At 38.3% G+C, this 20657-nt stretch overlaps 1 protein-coding gene across 5 annotated transcripts in view; it reads right to left on the reverse strand.

Annotated features, from left to right (window-relative positions):
- Positions 1-20657, reverse strand: part of LOC109911073 (ubiquitin carboxyl-terminal hydrolase 47-like) — a 33936-nt gene that overhangs the window by 9820 nt on the left and 3459 nt on the right. For 3 of the 5 annotated variants that reach the window (XM_048604579.1, XM_048604578.1, XM_048604577.1), the window contains exons 2-10: positions 16727-16823; positions 15510-15625; positions 12463-12551; positions 11196-11324; positions 10029-10124; positions 9067-9204; positions 6441-6497; positions 1989-2051; positions 1544-1666 (exon numbers count right to left, since the gene is read on the reverse strand). In XM_048604579.1, the coding sequence (XP_048460536.1) occupies positions 1544-1666; positions 1989-2051; positions 6441-6497; positions 9067-9204; positions 10029-10124; positions 11196-11324; positions 12463-12551; positions 15510-15625; positions 16727-16823 (908 nt within the window). The remainder of the gene's footprint in view (positions 1-1543; positions 1667-1988; positions 2052-6440; positions 6498-9066; positions 9205-10028; positions 10125-11195; positions 11325-12462; positions 12552-15509; positions 15626-16726; positions 16824-20657) is intronic. The other 2 variants (XM_048604580.1, XM_020510326.2) reach the window with 1 other exon arrangement.

The raw sequence follows: 20657 nt of genomic DNA on the forward strand, positions 1-20657 counted from the left end.
TGCTGCTTGGCCTGCTGTGTTCATCCAGCTCTACACCTTGTTATCTCAGATTCTCCAGCATCTGCAGTTCCTACTATCTCTGAATTAATTTTAACTTTGATTGCCTGATGAAATGGAGCAGAAATATCATGAAAATGGTGTCAGTTCACTTACCACCTTATGCACACTCTCACTTTGTCCTCTCGTATCTTAGGTAGGGTCAAGCATGAGGACCAGATTGCTTAGCTGGTTCAGATAGGAGGGTTATTGCCTTATGATATACATAGCGTCCTGATTGCAGTAATCAAAATACTAACAAATGGAGCATGTATCATGTGGAGTCCACCAATTTGTACAAGGCAGTGAGAAACATAATCAATGATCCTCGAAAGGAATTGCCAGGGATCAATCAAGGAATGATGCAAGTGAGTTAAACAGAAAATTTTGGCAACCTCAGGGCGAATTGGAAACTCCAGGCTACTGCTTATATCCAAGGGCCTGGGATTGCCTCACCATTCATAGACTCTGACTGTTGAGTGTCTCAGTGTGGCAGCTGGTCAATTTCTTACCCTCCCAATGTTGGCAATCAGAGGAGCCATTTGTAGTTCCAAACAATGCAAGAGGTCCTGGTCTTAAATTGTCTTGGGCCTCATACCAGTGAGCACAGACCAGAAGCAGTTAAAGTTATCTCTATTATTCCACTATATTTAGTCATTCTATGCAATCAAAACATCTGTGTTTGCACACAATGCAATCTTGCCATATTGCGTAGCATTTCAATGAATAACATTTGACCCAACACCCTCTCCTAAGGTGACGAGCTAGTTGGGAATGAACAGGTCACTGAGGATTTCAAATGCCATTTAAAAGGTAGATGCACATTTTAATGTCCTTTTGCTATTGGAGATTGGAAAAGGACCTCTGAAACACATGGGAGCTTTTCAGAGATAATTTGTCAAAAACTCTATTCACATTATTGAAATGTATTCCTGGGGACTTCACCTAAAACAAATAAGTACTGTGCCACCCTGGGGAATGTTGGTAATTTTTGCTAGGTGTCCCTCTTGACCCTGCTGGATGAACTGGAGGAGGGCATGAGAATACCAGTCTGAGCAGTTCCAGATGCTATAGAAGAGACGGACAGAGGGGGAGGTGGTATTCTCCCTTGTGGGTACAAGTCATGTCTCCCACTCTGGGGCTTCTTCACCTGTACCTGCAGTGCTAGGTCTAACAACTTACGCATCCTCTCACTTGACCTCGGCCTGAAATCCACTGTCAAGTGTCAGCAGTGCATTGCACATCTTTGCTGGAAAAGCTGTGTGGACCTCATATAAACCACTTCATAAAAATTGCCTGTAATCAGTGCTTAAATGTTAAATTTGTGGGTGTCTGTTTTAACACTTCCAGCAAGGTTCACATGATCGTAATCGGCAATTGGCCTCAAGAATATGTGGTAAAAAAAAACACATTTCCAATCTGGCTCATTTTATTCGCACAAAACTGACTCAGCACTTCTTTTCGCCCTTTCACCAAAATAAGCTTATATTTTAACAACTGCAGTTACCTTTTTAATCTTTTCATCGTTAAAGATATTCCAACTATCTCCACATTTGATTTCAGCATAATAGTGACCACTCCCATATCCCCCAATGTGGTGCCATATTGCAAACAACTCATACCTTTCCTCCTAAAATGGAGAGAAATGAAATAGCAAGAGATTATTTCTTTCCTGCTGTAATGTGAAATCTTGTATATAGAACTTCAACTTTTCAGAATTTTGACAAATACAGGTGCACACTGAGGTACTTCCTGTGTTGTGGAGGACAGGACGTTTGCACGCCTGGAATGTATTGCCAATGGAACAAAACACGCATTGTAGGAGGAGTGCAATCATTGTAAGATGGAGTGTCCCAAAATTGTGAAAGGAGGGAATGGTCATATCAGAAAGATACGCCAGCTCTCTAACAAAGGATAACAACTGAGATGTGTCCTTTCAAGAACTGACTGACTTGTTGAGTAGCTCTCGCAGTTCGTGTTTTGATTTTAGGATCTACGGCTTTTCCATTTTGTCCCTTCAAAAAGAACATAATTTCATATTAAATTTATAAACTAAAAAAATAAACTTTTTGTTTTACAAACCTCTTACTTTTACAATCAGCAACATTCTGAGTATGTGTCAAGTACTTTTGAAATGTGATCATTTGGTTGATAACATGTCTTTAGCCATTTTATTATGTTAAAGGCAAGTTGAAATGTAGAGAAGTGTCAATTTGCACATAAAAAGTTTGATCAAACAGGATGAAATAAATTGCCAGCTGTTATGTTTTCTTGCTCCTTTTTGAACAGTGCCACATGACTTTTAATATCTGGCTGATGTGATGCATACATGTAGCCTAGTGGTATTATCGCTGGACTGTTAATCCAGAGACCCAGATAACTTTCTGGGAACCTGGGTTCGAATCCCGCCATGGCAGATGGTGGAATTTGAATTCAATAAATATCTGGAATTAAGAATCTTATGATGATCGTGAATCCATTGTCGATGGTTGGAAAAACCCATCTGGTTCACTAATGTCCTTTAGCGAAGGAAACTGCCAGCCTTACTTGGTCTGGTTTACTTGTGACTCCAGACCTACAGTAATGTGGTTGACTCTTAACTGTCATCTGGGCAATTAGGGATGGGCAATAAACGCTGCCTCGTCAGCGATGCCCTCATCCCATGAATGAATAAAGAAAACAAAAAGTCAATGTCAAAACTGCAGCATATCCCAGCAGCTTATGCAGCAAGCACATTGCTTGTGCTTAAAGCAAATGAGCATGTGTTGAAAGTCAAAGGAAAAGAGTCATTGGTGGGGTGAAGGAGAACTACAGTCAGTCAGCAGGTACTGCCACAGTCGGTCAGCTGTTCATCTGGTAGCACTCCAGGGGTTGGCTGTGGTAAAGCATTTGATTCTATCACAGCCTAGGAATTTGAGTCTTTGCAGTCTGAAGATTGGGTCATAGTCAGTCCTGCAGGTCAAGTGCAGAGATTCAGGGATTACAGGTAGCTCAGTCAAGGTGCTGCGGAGATTTTAGTGAAGAGATTAGGCCCAGGTCAGTTGGAGCTGTCCTTGCGAGATCAGTTCAGGGACACGAGGAAACTGTTGTTCATGGAGGATTTGTCAGTAATGGTCAGGGGGTTTATTGGGGCATTAACCACAGAGATCTTGAGAAAGCAGGAAATACAAGTCTGGAAATAGGCTTCATTGCATTGGGGTGCTGAGGAAATGGTGAAACTGATAGAGAACAATTGCAAATAGGAGGGTGGAACCTCAGTTAATGGAAGCTCAGTTAATGGAAGCTCTGGAAGGAGGAGCTTCAAACAGGTAGTGATAGCTCTAGTCTCTACATGTAGAAGGCATAGGGCCTACCCAAGGCATGGGAAATTCTAAGGTTTAGGTTCTTGGGTAAACTGGGCAATTAATAGCAATGTAAAGGGGTTCTAATGAAACAGCAGGTATGGGGGACATAGAGATTGAAAGGCCCTGGGGTCATAGGGACAGCAAAAGGAAAAGGAACATGAATAATGGATCAAAATACATGTGTTAATGGCAGAGGCTGCAAGTCTTTGACACTAACATGAAGTTGCAATCTTGTCATGTTGAAACAAGTGTCAACTGCACTATAACTTCACAAAATGGCTATCACCCCATGCAGAGTGGGTAGAATAAGCTACCATCATTTTTCTTTAGGGGCAAAGTAAACTTCTTGGTTTTTGGAAAAATGTAGGAATAACACCTCCAGTAGTGAAGTAATGTTACCCATCTGGCTTCAATTCGCAGGACATTTATTGTCCAAGGATAAAGTTTAAACCCTCAAGCAAAAAAGTCCATTGCATTATGCAAAATAATTGTCTCCTTGTCAAGTCTGCTAAACAAATGCCATAATAAGGAAATTAAAAGCAGAACCTGAAATTCCCATTTGACTTCCGTGATGAATGTTATAATGTATTGTCATTATTTTTGGAATTTGGATTTTTGAAATAGAGGAAGATTAATTTTAGTTTCAGTTTTGCAAGTCATTTCTTTTTGAAAGGTGACAACGTCATTTGGCCCGCTGACCTACATGCGTTATTTCCAAGAAAGCACATGATTCAGTAAAGTGCCCAGCAGGCTATTTTGGTGTTAATTGATGGAATGTTGATAACAGACAGAGAACACAGCCTGGAGCCATTAGTTTAGCTTTTGACCTCAGTCCAGAAAAATCAAGTTTTCAGTTCAAAAGAGAGGTTTCACTTGAGAGAAAGGATTTAGTTTGTGAAGTCTCTGGGAAAGTTTGTATGGACTTGATGGGCCAAATGGCCTGTTTCCAAACTGTAGGGATTCTGATTCTTCCTCTCAATCCTCCTCTAGGCTCACCATGCCACCCAGCTTTTGTCATTTTCAAACTTGAAGATATTACATTCAATTACCTCACCTAAATCATCAATAGATTATTGTGAATAGCTGGGATACATAACCGATCCCTGCAGTACCCCAATAGTCATTATGTGCTGCCTGGAAAAAGGCGTTTTTATCTTTACTCTTTGTTTCCTGTCTGTCAACCAGTTCACAATTCATGTCACTGCCCTACCCCAATTCCTTATGCTTTAATTTTAAATGTGAATTTTTTCTAACGGAACCTTGTCAAAAGCCTTCTGAATGTCCAAGTAAACTACCCACACTGGCTTCCCCTTAACAACTCTGCTAGTTACATCCTCGGAAAATTGCAGTAGACTTGTCAAGCCTGATTTCCCCTCCTTAAATCCACGCTGACTCTTTCCCATCCTGTCACTGTTTTCCATGTGGTCACTCTTAAATCTTTTGTAATGGACACCAGCGTTTTTCCTACTACCGATGTCAGGCTAATAGGTCTTTAATTCGCTGTTTTCTCTCTGTTGTAGGGTTACATTATCTACCCTCAAATCCACTGCAACTGTTCCAGCATCTACAGAGTCTTGGAAGATGATCACCGATGCATCCACTATGTCCAGGCCACTTCCTTAAGTACTCCAGGATGCAGACTGTCAGCCTAAGGGATATATTGGCCTTTAATCCCATCAATTTCCCCAACACCATTCCTCTACTAATCCTTCAATTCCTCCCTCCTGCTAGACCCCATGTTTCCCAACAGTTTTGGGACATTATTTGTGTCCTCCTTTATTATTATTTGTGTCCCCCTTTATTAAGGCAGCAAAAAAATACGTATTTAGTTGGTCGGCCATCTCTTTGTTCCCCATTATAATTTCCCTTGTTTCCAACTGTAAGGGTCAACAATCTAAATAAAGGATACTATGATGGAGTGAGGTACAAGCTTACTTAAAGAGATCACAATGGATAAGCAGTGGAAAATATTTTTAAAGAGCAAATGGTTGAACACAACCACAGTCCATAGCATGTTTCAGAAGACATTTCACACCACTGCTGTAATGTGGAAGAGAGTCTTTTCTTTGATAGGTAAGGGCTATCACAGTGGCTCAGGATAGCTGTACTAAATGATTTGATGCCAGAAATATAGATGATGTTGATGTCAGAAATGATTATGACTCGATGTCAGAAATGCCTGCACACAGAAATATACACATTTGAGAAACAATGGACCAGAACCATGCTATGGAAAAGGAAATGGCATTTGATGAACACTGTAATGTGATGAAGGTGGAACACATCCTCAATAACCTTATGATGATAGGGATGGAGAAATTCAAAAACAGCATCCCTTTGAGCTTAAAATTTCAACTAGAGGTCCATAAAGTCTCTGAAATAAAGGAAATAATGGCAGATCATTATGTATTAACTCATAACTTGATTAGTAACAGGTCTCATTTTGGAACCTTCTGGAGAAACTGGAACTGGAGAGGAAGGGCAGGGCTGAGAAGAAATCGGACTGTGCTGAGAAAGGGGATAAAGCCCAGGCCTTTCTCAGGTTAGATGAAATGATGATTTGGAGGGCAGATTCAGGGGAGAAGATGTTACTTTTGACACAAGGAGCAGCATATGAAGGTTGAATGCTTAAAGGTGAAAATCAAGCCTGTCATATTTGTGCCTGTCATATAGGTGTTTGTCCAGATGTTAATGACCTCACTGGTAACATTCATGATAAGCAGAGAAGCTCACCTACATTCACTGAGAGGATGTCACCAATATAAGGATTAGTTATTATCATAATTACCATGTAATCAGTGTGACTACAGAAAACAATTGTGCAAAAGAAAAATGTTTTATTTCATCAAATACATTTTTGATCCTAATTTACTATATATACTGCAATAGGTACAGCATTGGAAATTAAATATTCAATATCAAACATTCCATTAAAGATACTGGGGAGTTGGTGGGATTTGGCCAGGGAGGGGTGGGGCGGGGGGGGAATAGAGTTTGAACTTTTAGCAATAGTCTAAAATGGGTGACATAACAGTTGTACACTCGGTTTTACTTTCTTACCCATTCATTTCTTACGTTGGTGGTTGTTGATGTGAAACACCATTCATTGTCATTATCCTGTACAAAAATTGAATTAAAAGCCATAGTAAATATAAAATGAATTATATTTGTTATATAGCATGACATTTTGAGATCAATTTGGTTCAGGCTATGCAATACACATGAAGTAATAAATGTTGCAAATTCGTTGCATATGCAAACATTTGTCCAATAGCTTGGACAATGAAACTCTGCTGAATTTATAAATAAGCCATCAAATGCTGTGAAACACGTAGAACCATTTAGAAAACTTCGAGTAGCAGTTTCATATACCACCTCACCGTAATAATCTTTCACCTCCTCGCTTATAAAGGATGTATCTACCTCTATCTTAAAAATATCCAAAGACTCTGCTTCCACCGACTTTAGGAAGAGAATTCCAAAGGCTAACAAGCCTCAAAAAAAATTCTCCCCACTTCTGTTTTAAATTTGTGATTCCTTATTTTTCATCAGTGACTGCTATTTTTCCCACATAAGCAAGCATCTAACTTGTCAGAGCCTCTCAGGATCATATGCTTCAATCAAATTATCTCTCACTCTTTGAAACTCTAGCAGCTGCAAACATAGCCTATCTGACCTCTCCTCATAAGACAACTCATCCATTTTAGGTACTAATCTAGCAAACCTTCTTTGAACTGTTTACAAAGCATTTGCTTTCTTCTTTAAATAAGGACACCAATACTGTGCACAACATTCCTGATGAGTCTTACCAAAGACCTGTCTAATTGAACCATCAATCCAATACTTTTGTACTTAATTACCCTCACAATACATGATAACATTTGATTAGATTTCCAAATTTCTTCCTGTCCCTGCATACTAACCTTTTGTGACTCCTGTCCCAGACACTCAGATCCTTCTGCATCTCACAGCTCTGCAATCTTTCATTATTTAGGCAATATGCTTTTTGATTTTTTTCCTTCCAAAATAGACACCTTTTCATTTTCCTACAAGATACTTCATTTGCCTGATTTTTGCCCACTGATGTACCATGTACATATCCCCTTGTAGCCTACTTATATCCTCATCACAACTTAATTTGCTAGCCATCTTTGAGTCAACAGCAAATTTAACTTCCATACTTCAGTCCCTTCATCCAAGTCAATTATAAATGATTAAAACAATTGAGGCCCCAGCACTGATACCCAAAGCACACCACTCATTATATCTTGCCAACAAGAAATAAACCAACTATACCTAGAGATTATGATATACAAGGTATCAGATTTGTGTGGGACTGGTTGTATAGGCATCTTTACTTGTGTGTTATTTTGCCCTCTGATAACTGTCGGAAACAACCTCATCGTCAAACTTGATGCTGATTTGACATTTCAAGCGTACATCCACATCATCACAATGATCGCCTGTTTCTACATCTGTAACAGTGTCCAAGTCTGGCCAATCTCAGTTTATCAAGCAAGATTTCAATTCTAACACTCCAAAGCACCAGGGCTCCTTTAATTTTGACCTCTTGAACATCCTCATTTTTCAATCACTCCATCATTGATGGCCATGTCTTCAAATGCCTGGGCGCTAAGTTTTTGAATTTCCATCCTAAATTTCATCACCTTTACATTCCTTAATTATGGAACCTCCCCAGTCCTCTGGAATAGAGAATTCTAAAGATTCAGCATTTGAGAGAAGTTCCTCATCTTAGTTCTAAATGATCAACAATTTACACTGCAAATGTACCCCCATGCTCTAGATTCTCAAGCCAGTGTCTACCCTATCATGTCCCTACAAAATTTTCCAATTTATCAATGCAGTCACCTCTAATTCTTCCAAACTACAGACAACATCGGATCAATTTACTCAACTTTTTGTCATAAGTCAAGCCCCTCTGTCCAGGAAACCAAGATAGTGAATCTTAGCTGTACTGCTCCCTCTGAGAGTATATCCTTCCTTAAATAAGGAAACTTAAATAGTGCATAGTACTATAAATGAACACAATTACACATGGCTTTGGTGAGATCATGCCTGTATCACCTTATATTAAAGAAAAATATGACATTTACCTTTCTATTTGCCTGCAGTACATGCATTCTGACTTTACGTTCCTTCCTTGTTGGAGCACAAAGTTTGCACAAAGTGACAATCGGCATTAATGATTGCATTGCTCATATCAATATCTCTACCAATCAGAGTCCACTTTCCAACCAATTACTACTCTAATCTCATTCAGGAAAAATGTTGGTTTCCCCTGCAAATTTATATTCTTGCAAATTGTTCTGAGCGCAAGATGAAAAGCTGTGATTAAAAAGTGTCCTTTTCAGCAATCCTCTAGTAACCAAACATGGAAACAAAACCCGTCGCTATAAATTAATGCTGTAAGTGAAGGGATGTAGGAAAATTAAATGGATGCGTTGAAATTTGGCAATAGGCCAATTGCTGTTGGTCATTGTTAGAAACCACTATATAATGACACTTTCAAACTTCTGCTCCTGATTTAATCCCAAGTATAATAAAAGTAGGTAACGACATAGATGATATTTTGGAATTTATTACAAAATAATCTCCAGCAAAACAGATACTACAAACTACTCTCCATTAAAATATTAGCATTAAATGTATTGGCAAGTACCCTTACCAGAGATTTGTTAAATTGCAAAGTCCACGGAATAGAAATCTGAAGATGAATTTTCTGGTAATACATCCCGTTGCTGACAACTCCAAATCGTTTTATTTGAAATGTGAGAAGTTGAGGCAACTGTTTAAAATAGTATCGCTGCAAAATATAAGATTAATTTACTTTAAAAAAATCTTAAAAGGGAGACTTATGAAAATTTAAGATAATGTCTTTTTTTCACTGTCATCCTTAATTAAGCCAAGATGTGAAAAGTAATCATTGTCCAGGGAGACTCGAATACCATGTAAGATATGAAAAGTAATCATTGTCCAGGGAGACTTGAATACCATGTAAGATGCATCTCAGGACTCCTTAGTAGTCCCTCAAATTCACCCCATTGTCTGGGATGGTCAATTCTCAGTGCAGGAACTCTTTGAAAAAGCCTCCATCTCTGAGTTACAGATGGATACTTTGGAGGATTCCGATTTACCTACCTTGGTAATTACTCAGAAATGTTAAACAGATTAAAACCAGTTCTAACCCCTGGGTACATCTACAAATGAGTACCTGGCCTCTCAACTCTCCAACTGATTTCCCTCTGACGCCCACCTACTATCATCACTCCGGACCCACCAATTATCCCATAACCATCCCACTGACCCAATCCAAACCCGTACTTGCTACTGATTCAACCTTACCACTCTCACTGCCTTGAATACATCAACCCCTACCTAAGATCTGACCTGACCAGCCCTGAGACATGACAAATGCCCATGTGACCTGACTTGTCCATATCCATGCCAACACAACCTGATTACTCACTAACCCAACTTGATTATCTCCAAAGTCCAGTTCAAATACCCCTGAGATCCCAAAGTCTATGCACTCAACCTCTACATTCCATTTGTCATCATGCCACTTTGTCAACAGCCAACTGCTTGTGAAATTATATTAACTGTCATTGGTGACAGAGGAAAACTTACTGTTTCTGTTTTAGTCTTTTTGTCACAGGTGTTGCAGTAAGGTGCATTGTCATTATCCAAGGTAACAACCTTCAGAAACTCTTGGAGAGCGACTTCCTTTAGAGAGAAAATAACAGGTTAAAATTTTTTAAAAGTCTCACATGGCATTTAAGGCAATGCGCTAACTAGTATGTTGCCATTTACAATGGTTTCAACGCTGAATGCAATATGACACTGTAAATCATTGCCCACGTGGAGTTGTACCCATGATGTCACTCCAGCTCCTATTATCTGCCCTGTAAGCTTTTAACTTATCAGTCTCTTAAAAGTGCAAAATTAAATATTAAGAGATGTATGAATGAGGTAGTAGCTAATAATATGATGATCTGACACCATGACACAGTGAAAATGACGTTAGCTCCCAGAACATTAGGTTGAGACATGGGTCACATACTATTGAAGAAGTTAATGAACTTTTACTGCAGGGACTGGTACCTTCACATGTATATTACAATTATAGGCACATGCATGTCTGGAGTCAAGCTACATAATTTAGATAAACTGCAACCGGCTTCCCTCAGTGTGTCATCCTACAAGTGAACTGAGCTCAGTGTGGTGGAGACTGAGAGTTTTATACCATTAGGTCAAATGCCGGATGATATGATGATATCAGGGGCGTGTCCCTTAAAGATATATTACATATCTGCTGTGAGATATAAGACAATATCCCCCTTCTTTCAATAACGGAAAGAAATTGCAAACAGATATATCTCATTTAACATAGGCACATGCTGTCAATTCAACATGCATACATGCTAAAACAGAGCGATGGTGGGAAACTCCGAAGGAAATCAAGATTTATTTTGACACTTCTGGCTTAAAGGAAAATGCTTCAACCTTATAATTTGCACTGCTACCCTGGGATATCTGCCAATGAGAATGGATGTATCCTCTTTTGTTTTCCAGCACCATTCCATTGGAGATCAGAGGAAATGAGAAACCAAGAAAATCAAAAGATGAAAGACTAACTTCATTCAATTTAGCTTAACATTTTCTTTCTCCAAGAGTGTGAATTACCTTTTGTTAATATGGTGAAGCTACGGATATCGCAAATGTCAGTTATATTAAACTCCGCAAAAACAATACATGATATTAAACTCAATTTTTAATTCAAATAAATAAACTTACTAGACTTTTTATTTCTGAAGAGTCAGCTGTATAAATGGATAATGGCAGGTCCAGAAAAAAACAATCATCCATAACAGGTTGTGTACATGTTGAACACTTCATAGATTGAACCATTACGATCTGATAAAGCTGTAAGATAAAAGCCAATGAACACAGAGTCCACAATCTGCCATTCAGGATTTAATTATAATATCAAAAAAAAACTAATGTTTCAAATCTCATATTAAAAAAATCCTTGTGCTTCATTGATTTGTTTGACAAAACTGTCAGTCTTTCTTTTTAAAACAGTACAACATATTTTGAAGAGGTTGGGCAATGAAAGAGCATAAATTACTTGGGGATAAAATCCCTTGGTCCTTCTGGTGCTCTCCCTCTCAGTAGCCTTATGAAGACTGCAGCAGACGGGTTAAAAATCCTTGGCACTACTGGCACTTTCAGCATTTCCTGCAACGGTGGAGCCTCTGCTTACTCTTAAAAGTGCAATGAATTGGAAGGTTCTGGGATGCTAATTCCTTAGTCTTCATAATATCAAGAAACATGGCTAGTGCAGCGAAATCATCCACACAGAACCTTCATGCGTCTTAGAGACTGGTTTGCGAAGTGAATAATGGTATACTAACTCTTTCCTGATGAACATCTGGCCTGCCTGGATTTGTAGGAATGGAACATTATTTAGACCGGTGAAGCTTTAAAAATTTATGAGAAGGGTATGATGTTCTCATTAAGGGGGCTGATGAATAAATGGGCTGTCCCCCAAGAGTAAGGGCAATCAATTGACCACCCTAGTTTCTGCCAGATCTAGCACTTGTCACTGGACTTCTCAAACTATGGGGCAAGCAGATAGTCAAGATGTGCCACCGATGGCATGGGTACTAGTGACAGTCACTCAAGTGAGGAGACCAGCCACTGACACATGTGCTCTTTTCTCTAGCAAAAGTAGTCCTAGCAAAATTATCATTAGGATATCTTTATTAACACAGATTTTCTACTCACTTACATTCACAGTAAAAAGATAAAGATAATGAGGAGAACAGTAATTTAAATTTGTTAGTGATATACCGAGAGAGAGGCAGAGTGAAATAGAATAGGTGAATACCAATAAACAAACAGACAAAAGGATGCACATGATGAGAAAGGTAAAATGAGGAAGAAGAGTTGAAGACAATTAGGAGGATATACGTAGAAAAAGAACAGAAAATTGGGAAGGTGGCAACATAAATAAAAACAAATTCAAAAATAGTGCATAAATATCATAGATGAATTTTACCTCCAGAATGTTATGGCCTTGGTCTACTTCAGCATTCAGTTTGTTAATCAGATTGCGAAAATATTCTTCAATATCAAGCTGTTCAAAGACTTAAAAGGAAGAATGTTCAGAAATTATGTTTAATTGAAAATACAAGCATTAACAATACATGAAATATGTTGACTGAGAATTCCTGATATGTTAGCATCAGTGAAAGGTAATAAGTATAAACTTCATCCAAAATAGAATTTTGCTGTTAATCCTTCAATGGAGTATGCACTAAACTGTTAAACTAGATAATGGTTTGGAACTAGAGTAGGCTTGAACCAATAAACTTGCATTTAGAGTTGATTATATTCCCATTAAAATTAACCAGCAAACAAATTGCACACAATCTCTTCATTTAAATCACCAATGAAGATTTTAAATATTTGAGACCCCAACACTAATCCTTGCCATGTGACTACCAATTTGAAAATGATCTGTTTGTTGTGAATGTTTTCTTTACTTTAATTATCCCCCTATCCACTTTGTTATGTCCAAGCTGATGGTAATACTGGGCAAGTCAGATGCCAGAATGAAACCTGGCTTGATGGAATTTTTTTTCAGTTGGTTAACATGACAGTTAGTATTGAAACATATTCACAAAGGCTACAGATGTTCTTTAACAACAGAATGTAAATTTATTAAATGAAAGAAGCAAGCAAATCTAGAAGACAGTTATGATCTTAACATAAACACCAAAGCAAAGGTTTAATCTATTCCGTATATAATCTTTTTACTGAATCTTACTACCAGAGAATTATCACTCCCATCTCAACTCTTTGATGTATTACTTAATTGAATCTTCCCAGTTCCTTTCCTTGGACTACTGATAGGATTCCAATTTCTTTCAGAGTCTGTTAGCTTGAACGTTTTTTTCAATTCTGATGGCCTAAACCTATTTTCAGTTTGGATAGCTGTAATACTTCTACACACCCTCACAACATTGATGCTCACAGACTGAAACCTTTTCTGCCAATGTGACCGATTCCCCTGACTGAAACCTTGAACTTTCTGCTCTGAAATCAAAGCTAATGTCCTCTGATCTTCCCTGAATTCAACAGTATAAGTATTTCATTTATTAATAACTGAATCCCTGGTCAAGCACTTCACTAAAGTTACGTGTTTTCTTGGAAATGACCAGTTATGCCACTGATCCAAATAACTTGACTTAAAAAAAATTATTTCTGAAGAACTGACAAATAACCATCTGCCTCTGTTTTAAAATCCAAAATAATCATACATATTATACAGATTTTATCACAAGTATTAAAATATTACTCCCAACCCAATGAACCTTTATCTTGTGTAACAATTTTTCATGTGGTTCCTTAACTGATATCTTTTGAAAATCTAAGTATTCAACTTCTTAATGCAACTTGCAACTACTATCCTCAATTATAATAAACCAAAATGAAGTCTGATTTTGTAAAACTGTTTTGACTCTACAAATTGCTTCACAATTTTTAAGTTGTCGTTATCACTTCCTTAAAACTGGATGCAAGCATATCAGCTCATGATCAGTACTTTCTTGCCAGGTCTCTCCCTCCTTTCTTTTAACACTCTATTCCTTTCTCTCTCATGTTCTCGTCTATTATATTCAATTCACTTCAACCACACCATATGGTAGTGACATGTACATTCAACTATCATTTGGATAAAGAGGTTTCTTCTGAATTCCCTATAGGAACTCTTGGTGGCCATCTTATCTGATGAAACGCTGTTATGCTCTTCCCCAGAAGACATATCATTTTCTAAAGCCACTGTATCATTACCTTTTATAATTTTAAACTCCTCTTGTAAGTCATTCCTCAGCACCTTTTCTCCCAAAGGAGAAGACACACAACCAGCTAATGATTTCCTGATATATAATTCTGATGCTTTTAAGTATCATCTGAGATGAAAATAAATTGCTTCAGTCAAAGGGTTCTGAATATTTGAAATTCTCTTCCCAAGGAGGTTGGGTATGCTTCATTATTGAATATATTTAAGGCAGGGATTGACAAGTTCTTGGCCTCTCAGAGAATCAAGAGATATGGGGATTGGGCAGAAAAGCGGAGTTGAGGTCAAAGGTCAGCCATGACAGTTTTGAATGGAACAGCGCGTTTAATTTGCTTGCATTTGTGGTCTTTTAACCAAGAACTTGATCTAGTGTAAGTTATTGATAAGTGTAATACTTAATAAAAATACTGCAATGTGAACTGTAAACAAAAAGCAGCTCCATCTTCCCCCTTTGAGCCAAATTCCATCTTTGTGCCAAGTTCCCACTTTTTAAACTTGGGTTTACAGGCACCCTGCACAGATTACTCTGTGTCAGCAGAACACGTTCACGACCCACCCCCACTCACACTTCTTGATCCTTTCCCTCTACCCATTTTTCCTTCTTCTGTTCCTTCTCTGACGGTTCAATTGCACTCAGTTTATTCTACTTTCCATTTTCTTTTGATTGCAAGAAAGGCACTCTAAAGCCTTTAAACAGACTCTCGCCATTTCCTGACATTTGCTTGTCTTGTTTGTTCCTGACCATCCCTATGGTAAAATACATTGTATGGAAGCTCTTACAAAACCATTATTTTCCTTATGTTGGTTGACGCTAGAATTTCAGGAAATGGTGGATATTCAGATGTTCACCTTTGACAACTAAAAGAAAGACAAGATTTTGGAAAACACAAGACATTGTGGCAACCTCAGAGTGTAGCCTCAACATACTGAGGGCAGCTATTATTGGACTGAATTACCATAGTTCACGAAAGTGCGATGTCCTCACTATCTCTTTAATGGCATACCGCACGGATTCACAGCTTGGCCTTTGCAATTTTTAAACAACGAGAAATGTCTTTGGAAACCTAAACATTTTTTTTCTCTAATGAGTCTCTATTACTGACTTAAGGAACCACCTCAATCACAGAAAATTAACAAATTGACCAGGCAGCAGAATACTGAGACGAGGAGAAACAGTTTTTGATGGATGGATAAGTAGATTTATATATTTGGAAGTTGAATGAATGGTTTTGTCGAATGCTTACCATTCAGTTGCAAGCTCATGGTCAACTCATTCGTCCTTAAGCACTTTTCTTCTTTGCTTTCCATTTTATTGAACAGCTTTTGTAATTCACGTACAAATGCCACATTTGAATTTGACCTGAAACAAATGGCATTTTACATTTAGGAAAATTGATTCCTTTAGCAACTAAAGAATTGAATAATTTTGAACTTCCTAATAGAGAAAGTCATAATCCTTTAAAGTCTATGAATGGTATTCAATCACGTTTCAAATAGAAATAATTACTTGGACACACAAATAAAGGAAGTAAAATTGCTTTGTTGATTACTTCAGTGGCAAAGTCATACAAGTAGGAAATCAGAAATCCTTTCTTGGATTCCAACTGTTTTTTTGAGGAATTTTACCTCTAAACATATTTGTTACAATAAGCAGGCTAACACTTCATGCCATTTGATAGGAAGTCACAAAAGTTTTGGTCATGTAGTATGCTTCCACTCGTAGATATCTTTGGAGTTAACTGGTGTGCTTGTATATAAACAGGAATGTCATATATTTTAACAGAAACAATACTCCAGCTAGTGTTTTGTCCAATATTCCATTTTATATTGTTGATTATTCTGTGCATTTTATGGATATTTCTTTGAATTTTGAAGTTTGAAAATAATTAATTTGTAAGTTCTATTAAGAAAAACATAATTTATGTAATATTAGCACTTTTGAAAGTGATCAAGTGCTGCAGGCAATATTCTCTCACTCCATTTTTAACACTCGATAACAAAGAGTGGTGAGGTGTGGTAATGGGACAAATTAGATATATAGTATGATTTCACTACTTAATTCAAAAATGTTCTTTAAATTCAGAGCAACATTACACCTAAACATTTTTTTAATTTCCTATTTTAGGGCATTTCGAATTTGATTAGTAATCAGTATGAAATGATAAGCCGTTTGAGGCTATAAACTTGTTGTCATCATATTTCTCCTCTGCCATTTCACTTCTCCAACTCACTTCTCCACTTACCCCCTGACTACTGAAAAGGCACAATGGTTCCAAAATGCACTGACCTCCTTTAGATCTCAGTTACTCATGATTCACCTCACACTGTGAATTTTTGCCTCACATCCTGTATCTTACAATTACTTTTCAATTTCCAAACAGAAGTTGACCAAGCTTCTCAGTTGTAAATTTTTCCAATACTGAATCTTTACACTTGCAGAATGAGCACTCCTAATACCTACCTGTAAATGATATCTTTAACTTCCGGGATCATGAACCATGTTTGTAGTAATGTGTTCAGAAAGCATGTGGCTCCCTGATTGACTAATCCCACAGAAACTGCATGAATACATGAACATTAAAGGGAAATGTTGATTAGAAACACAACAGTAACTATTCTGCTTAGACATTCTTGACAACAACCTGCATTTATAAGGTGCTTCTCACATATAACGAGACATATCAACATGTTTTCTGAAACTGAATAAATACAACAGGCACAATACTGTTAAAAATTAGAAATAGTTAGAAATTAAAAATAGTGTTTGAATACACATTTGCACATGCATAAAATTAGTTTGAAATATAATAAATGAATGGATTAGTCTTTAAAATTCATTTTTGTTAGCAATTTCCTAAGATTTCACCATCATGCAAACGAGTCCAGAGAATTCACTATTCTTAGATAAGGTTGGTGAGTTTGAACAAAAAGTTGGAACAGATAACTAGGGACTTGAAGCTATACTAAGAAGCACAATCAGTATGGGACTGAATCAGTGAGATGAAGGTGGATTGAGTTACTGGACATGATTGGAAATTAGGTTCAAAGTGGAAACTCAGTGCAAAGGAAGATACTGTTGCTTTAACTGAAATTTCCTGCAAGAAGTAAACTCTCCAGAGTGAGTAATAAATCAGAAGATAAAAGCCATTGATTGAGAGTCTGCCCCACAGTGAGACCAATGGTGGAGTGATGTCATAAACCACAGTGTCCTGAGTGCAGGAATGAAGCTGACTGGAGAGTAGGATTAATGAATATTTCCAGCCTTTAAAGCATAATTGAGGCCTTCAGTTTGTGTTTGGGTTCCAGTATTTTCTTTTCTTAAAAATAACTGCTTAAGTATTAGATTGATACTGCCGATTTTTTTTCCATTTTCGTTTATGAAACAATGTCAATTCAGTGAGGTGTAAAGAGCAAAGAATGGTGAGTAATTAATTTGTAACTGAAAATTTGTAACAAATATGTCAGTGGTGTCAGGATGGGTGATGTGTTTCTGTTGCAATAAGTGGAAACTGCTGGACACCATGTGATTGGAAGTGCTTGCAGCTCGAGGAAGTGTGGATCCAAGTTCGGAAGCTGAGGTCTGATCTGCACACATTGCACCACTTAAGGGAACAAAAATTACCTGGACCCTTAGGTCCAGAGGGCGGTCACAACCCTCAGTTGAGATCATTCAGAACTGGTCTGTGATCAGGACCAGGAGGGTGTGACTGCACATGAGGCAGGTATGAGGACCCAGGGGTTAAAATTAAGAAATCTTGGCCCCTGCAACAGTTCAACGATACAAAGTTCTTGCAAACTGTACAGACAAGAGTGGGAAGGCAGAAAAGTTGAGCAAACTGACTAAGACACCTTGGTACAGGGAGTCATTCAACTGTGGGAAGGAAACGGGAATGTAGTAGTGGTAATTAATTAGTGGGACAGATATTGTTCTCTGCAGCAGTGAATAGGAGTCCTGAAGGCTGTGCTACCTGTCCAGTGCCAGGAGTAAGGACAACTCCCCAAGCTGGAAAAGAACTTGGAGTGGGAAGGCTCAGATCCATCTTGTTACCAATGTCACTGGTGGGACTAGAAAGGAGGTTTTGCTGAAAGTTTTTGAGCAATGAGGAGCTAAATTGAAAAGCGGAACCTCCTCAGTAATAATATTTGGATTACTACATGAACCACAGGCAAACTGGCCTATGCTGATAAAGTCAATGAGTTAAAAGTATGGTTGAAATATTGGTGTGAGTGGAATGGGTTTCAGTTCATTGGACATTGGCAACAGAACCATGCTGAGACGCTGCTTAGGCTGTACAGAAGGTTTTTAACTAATTGTGGGCGGGGGGGGGGCTGTTGCTGGGAGACGGAAATATAGGCTCACAACATAAGAAGTTATGCCAGTAATACAGGATAGCTAGTTGGATAATGATACCCAAGGGAAAGCAAGTGGCAAAGATAGCACAAAGAACCTGCAGAGGGATATAGACAGGTTAAGCGAGTGGGCAAAATCTTGGCAGATGGAATATAATGTGATAATGTGAGGGTAGGCACTTTAGCAGGAAAAATAGAGGAGCTGAAGATTATTTAAATGGAGAAAGACCACCGAAAAGAAGGATTTGGGAGTCCTCGTCCGTGAATCACAAAAATCTCACATTCAAGTTCAGTGCGTAATAGGGATGGCAACTGGAATCTTGATCTTTATTTCAAAATGAATGGAGTCTAAAAGTCAGGAAGTTTTGCTAGAACTATACACGATATTAGTCAGATCGCAGTTGAATAGCGTGAATGGTTTTAATCTTTTTATTGGAGGAAAGATATATTGGCATTGGAGGGCAGTGAATCAACATTTCCTTGCCTGCAGATTGCTGTTTATGTTAGGTCATTAAATATATTCAAGACTGAGACAGACTGACTTTTAATCAGTAAGGGAATTAAGGGCTATGGGGATGCAAAAAGCAACATGCATCCTGCTGAATGGATGGGATAAAAAGACCAACAAAGAATACAAAGCAGCTCATAACAACTACTAAAAGGGATTATGAAAGAAACTTGCAGGGGACATCAAGATCAGTAAGAAAAAACATTTATAGTTACACAAGGGGAAAACGGGTGGTCAGGAACAATGTTGGCCTACTGAATACTGCAAGTGGAAACACTGTCAATCACTATGGGGAAATGACAGACGTGTCGAATAATTACTTTGCCTCAGTATTTACTGTAGAAAAGGAAGATAGCTTGCTAGAAATCCTGAGGAAATTAAAAGTGGATCAGGCCAGGGACTAACTAAAATTAAAGTAAGTAAAACATAGATAATGGGGAAAATAAATTGAATTAAAGAGTGACAAATCCCTGGTATCTCTCGGTTTCCATCCAAGAGTGTTAAAGGAAGTAGTGGACATTGTAGATGCCCGAACTATAACCTTTTAGAGTCCCCTAGATTCAGGAGTTGTCCCTCTGGATTGGAAAATTGCACATCACTCCACGTGTTAAGAAAAGTAAAAGAGGAAAACCGCATATTACAGACCGGTTAGCCTAATATGGTGGGAAAATTGTTGGAGTCTATATGCCTCGGGTGCATAATTTAAAAATTAGTACTACTCCATTGAGAAGAAATGTTAAGAGGCATTTCTACATGCAAAGGTTGCTAAATGTTTGGAACTGTCTTCCACAAAGAGCAGTTGAACCATACCATAGAACCCCTACAGTGTGGAAACAGGCCCTTTGGCCCACCAAGTCACACCAACACTCAGAGCATCCCACACAGACCCAACTCCCTATAACCCACACATCCCTGAATGCTGTGGGCAATTTAGCATGGCCAATCCACCTAACCTGCACATCTTTGGACTGTGGGAGGAAACCAGAGCAACCGGAGGAAACCCATGCAGACACGGGGGGAATGTGCAAATTCCACACAGACAGTCGCCCGAGGCTAGAATCGAACCCTGGTCCCTGGTGCTGTAAGGCACCACTGAACCACCTTGCTGCCCCTGATACCAGATTAGTTACTAATTTAAATCTAAGATGGATTCTTTTTGTTAAATGAAAGTATTAAGGGATACGGGCCAAAAGTGGGTATACGGAGTTAGGCCACAGATCAACCATGATCTCATTGAATGGTGAACAGACTTGAATGGCCTCCTCCTGTTCCTAAGCTCCTATAAAAGAGAAATGGCAGGTGATTGACGTGAAATGGCAGAATGATCATTCCAAACTCTGGTCAAATAACTTGATGTCCCATAGGGTACTTCGAAATAAAGTTAATCCTTATCAGCCTAAAAGGCCTTGACAATAATCCAGCCAATCAAATTAAATTTAAATCATTGATGAATTATCAGCTTTAAGAGAAATTTGTGTGATCTGATTAGCCAGTACAGAAATGTGGCTGCCAGGTGACTAAGGTTGAACCTGAG

Source organism: Rhincodon typus, chromosome 13 (assembly GCF_021869965.1).
Source record: "Rhincodon typus isolate 14 chromosome 13, sRhiTyp1.1, whole genome shotgun sequence".
Taxonomy (NCBI): domain Eukaryota; kingdom Metazoa; phylum Chordata; class Chondrichthyes; order Orectolobiformes; family Rhincodontidae; genus Rhincodon; species Rhincodon typus.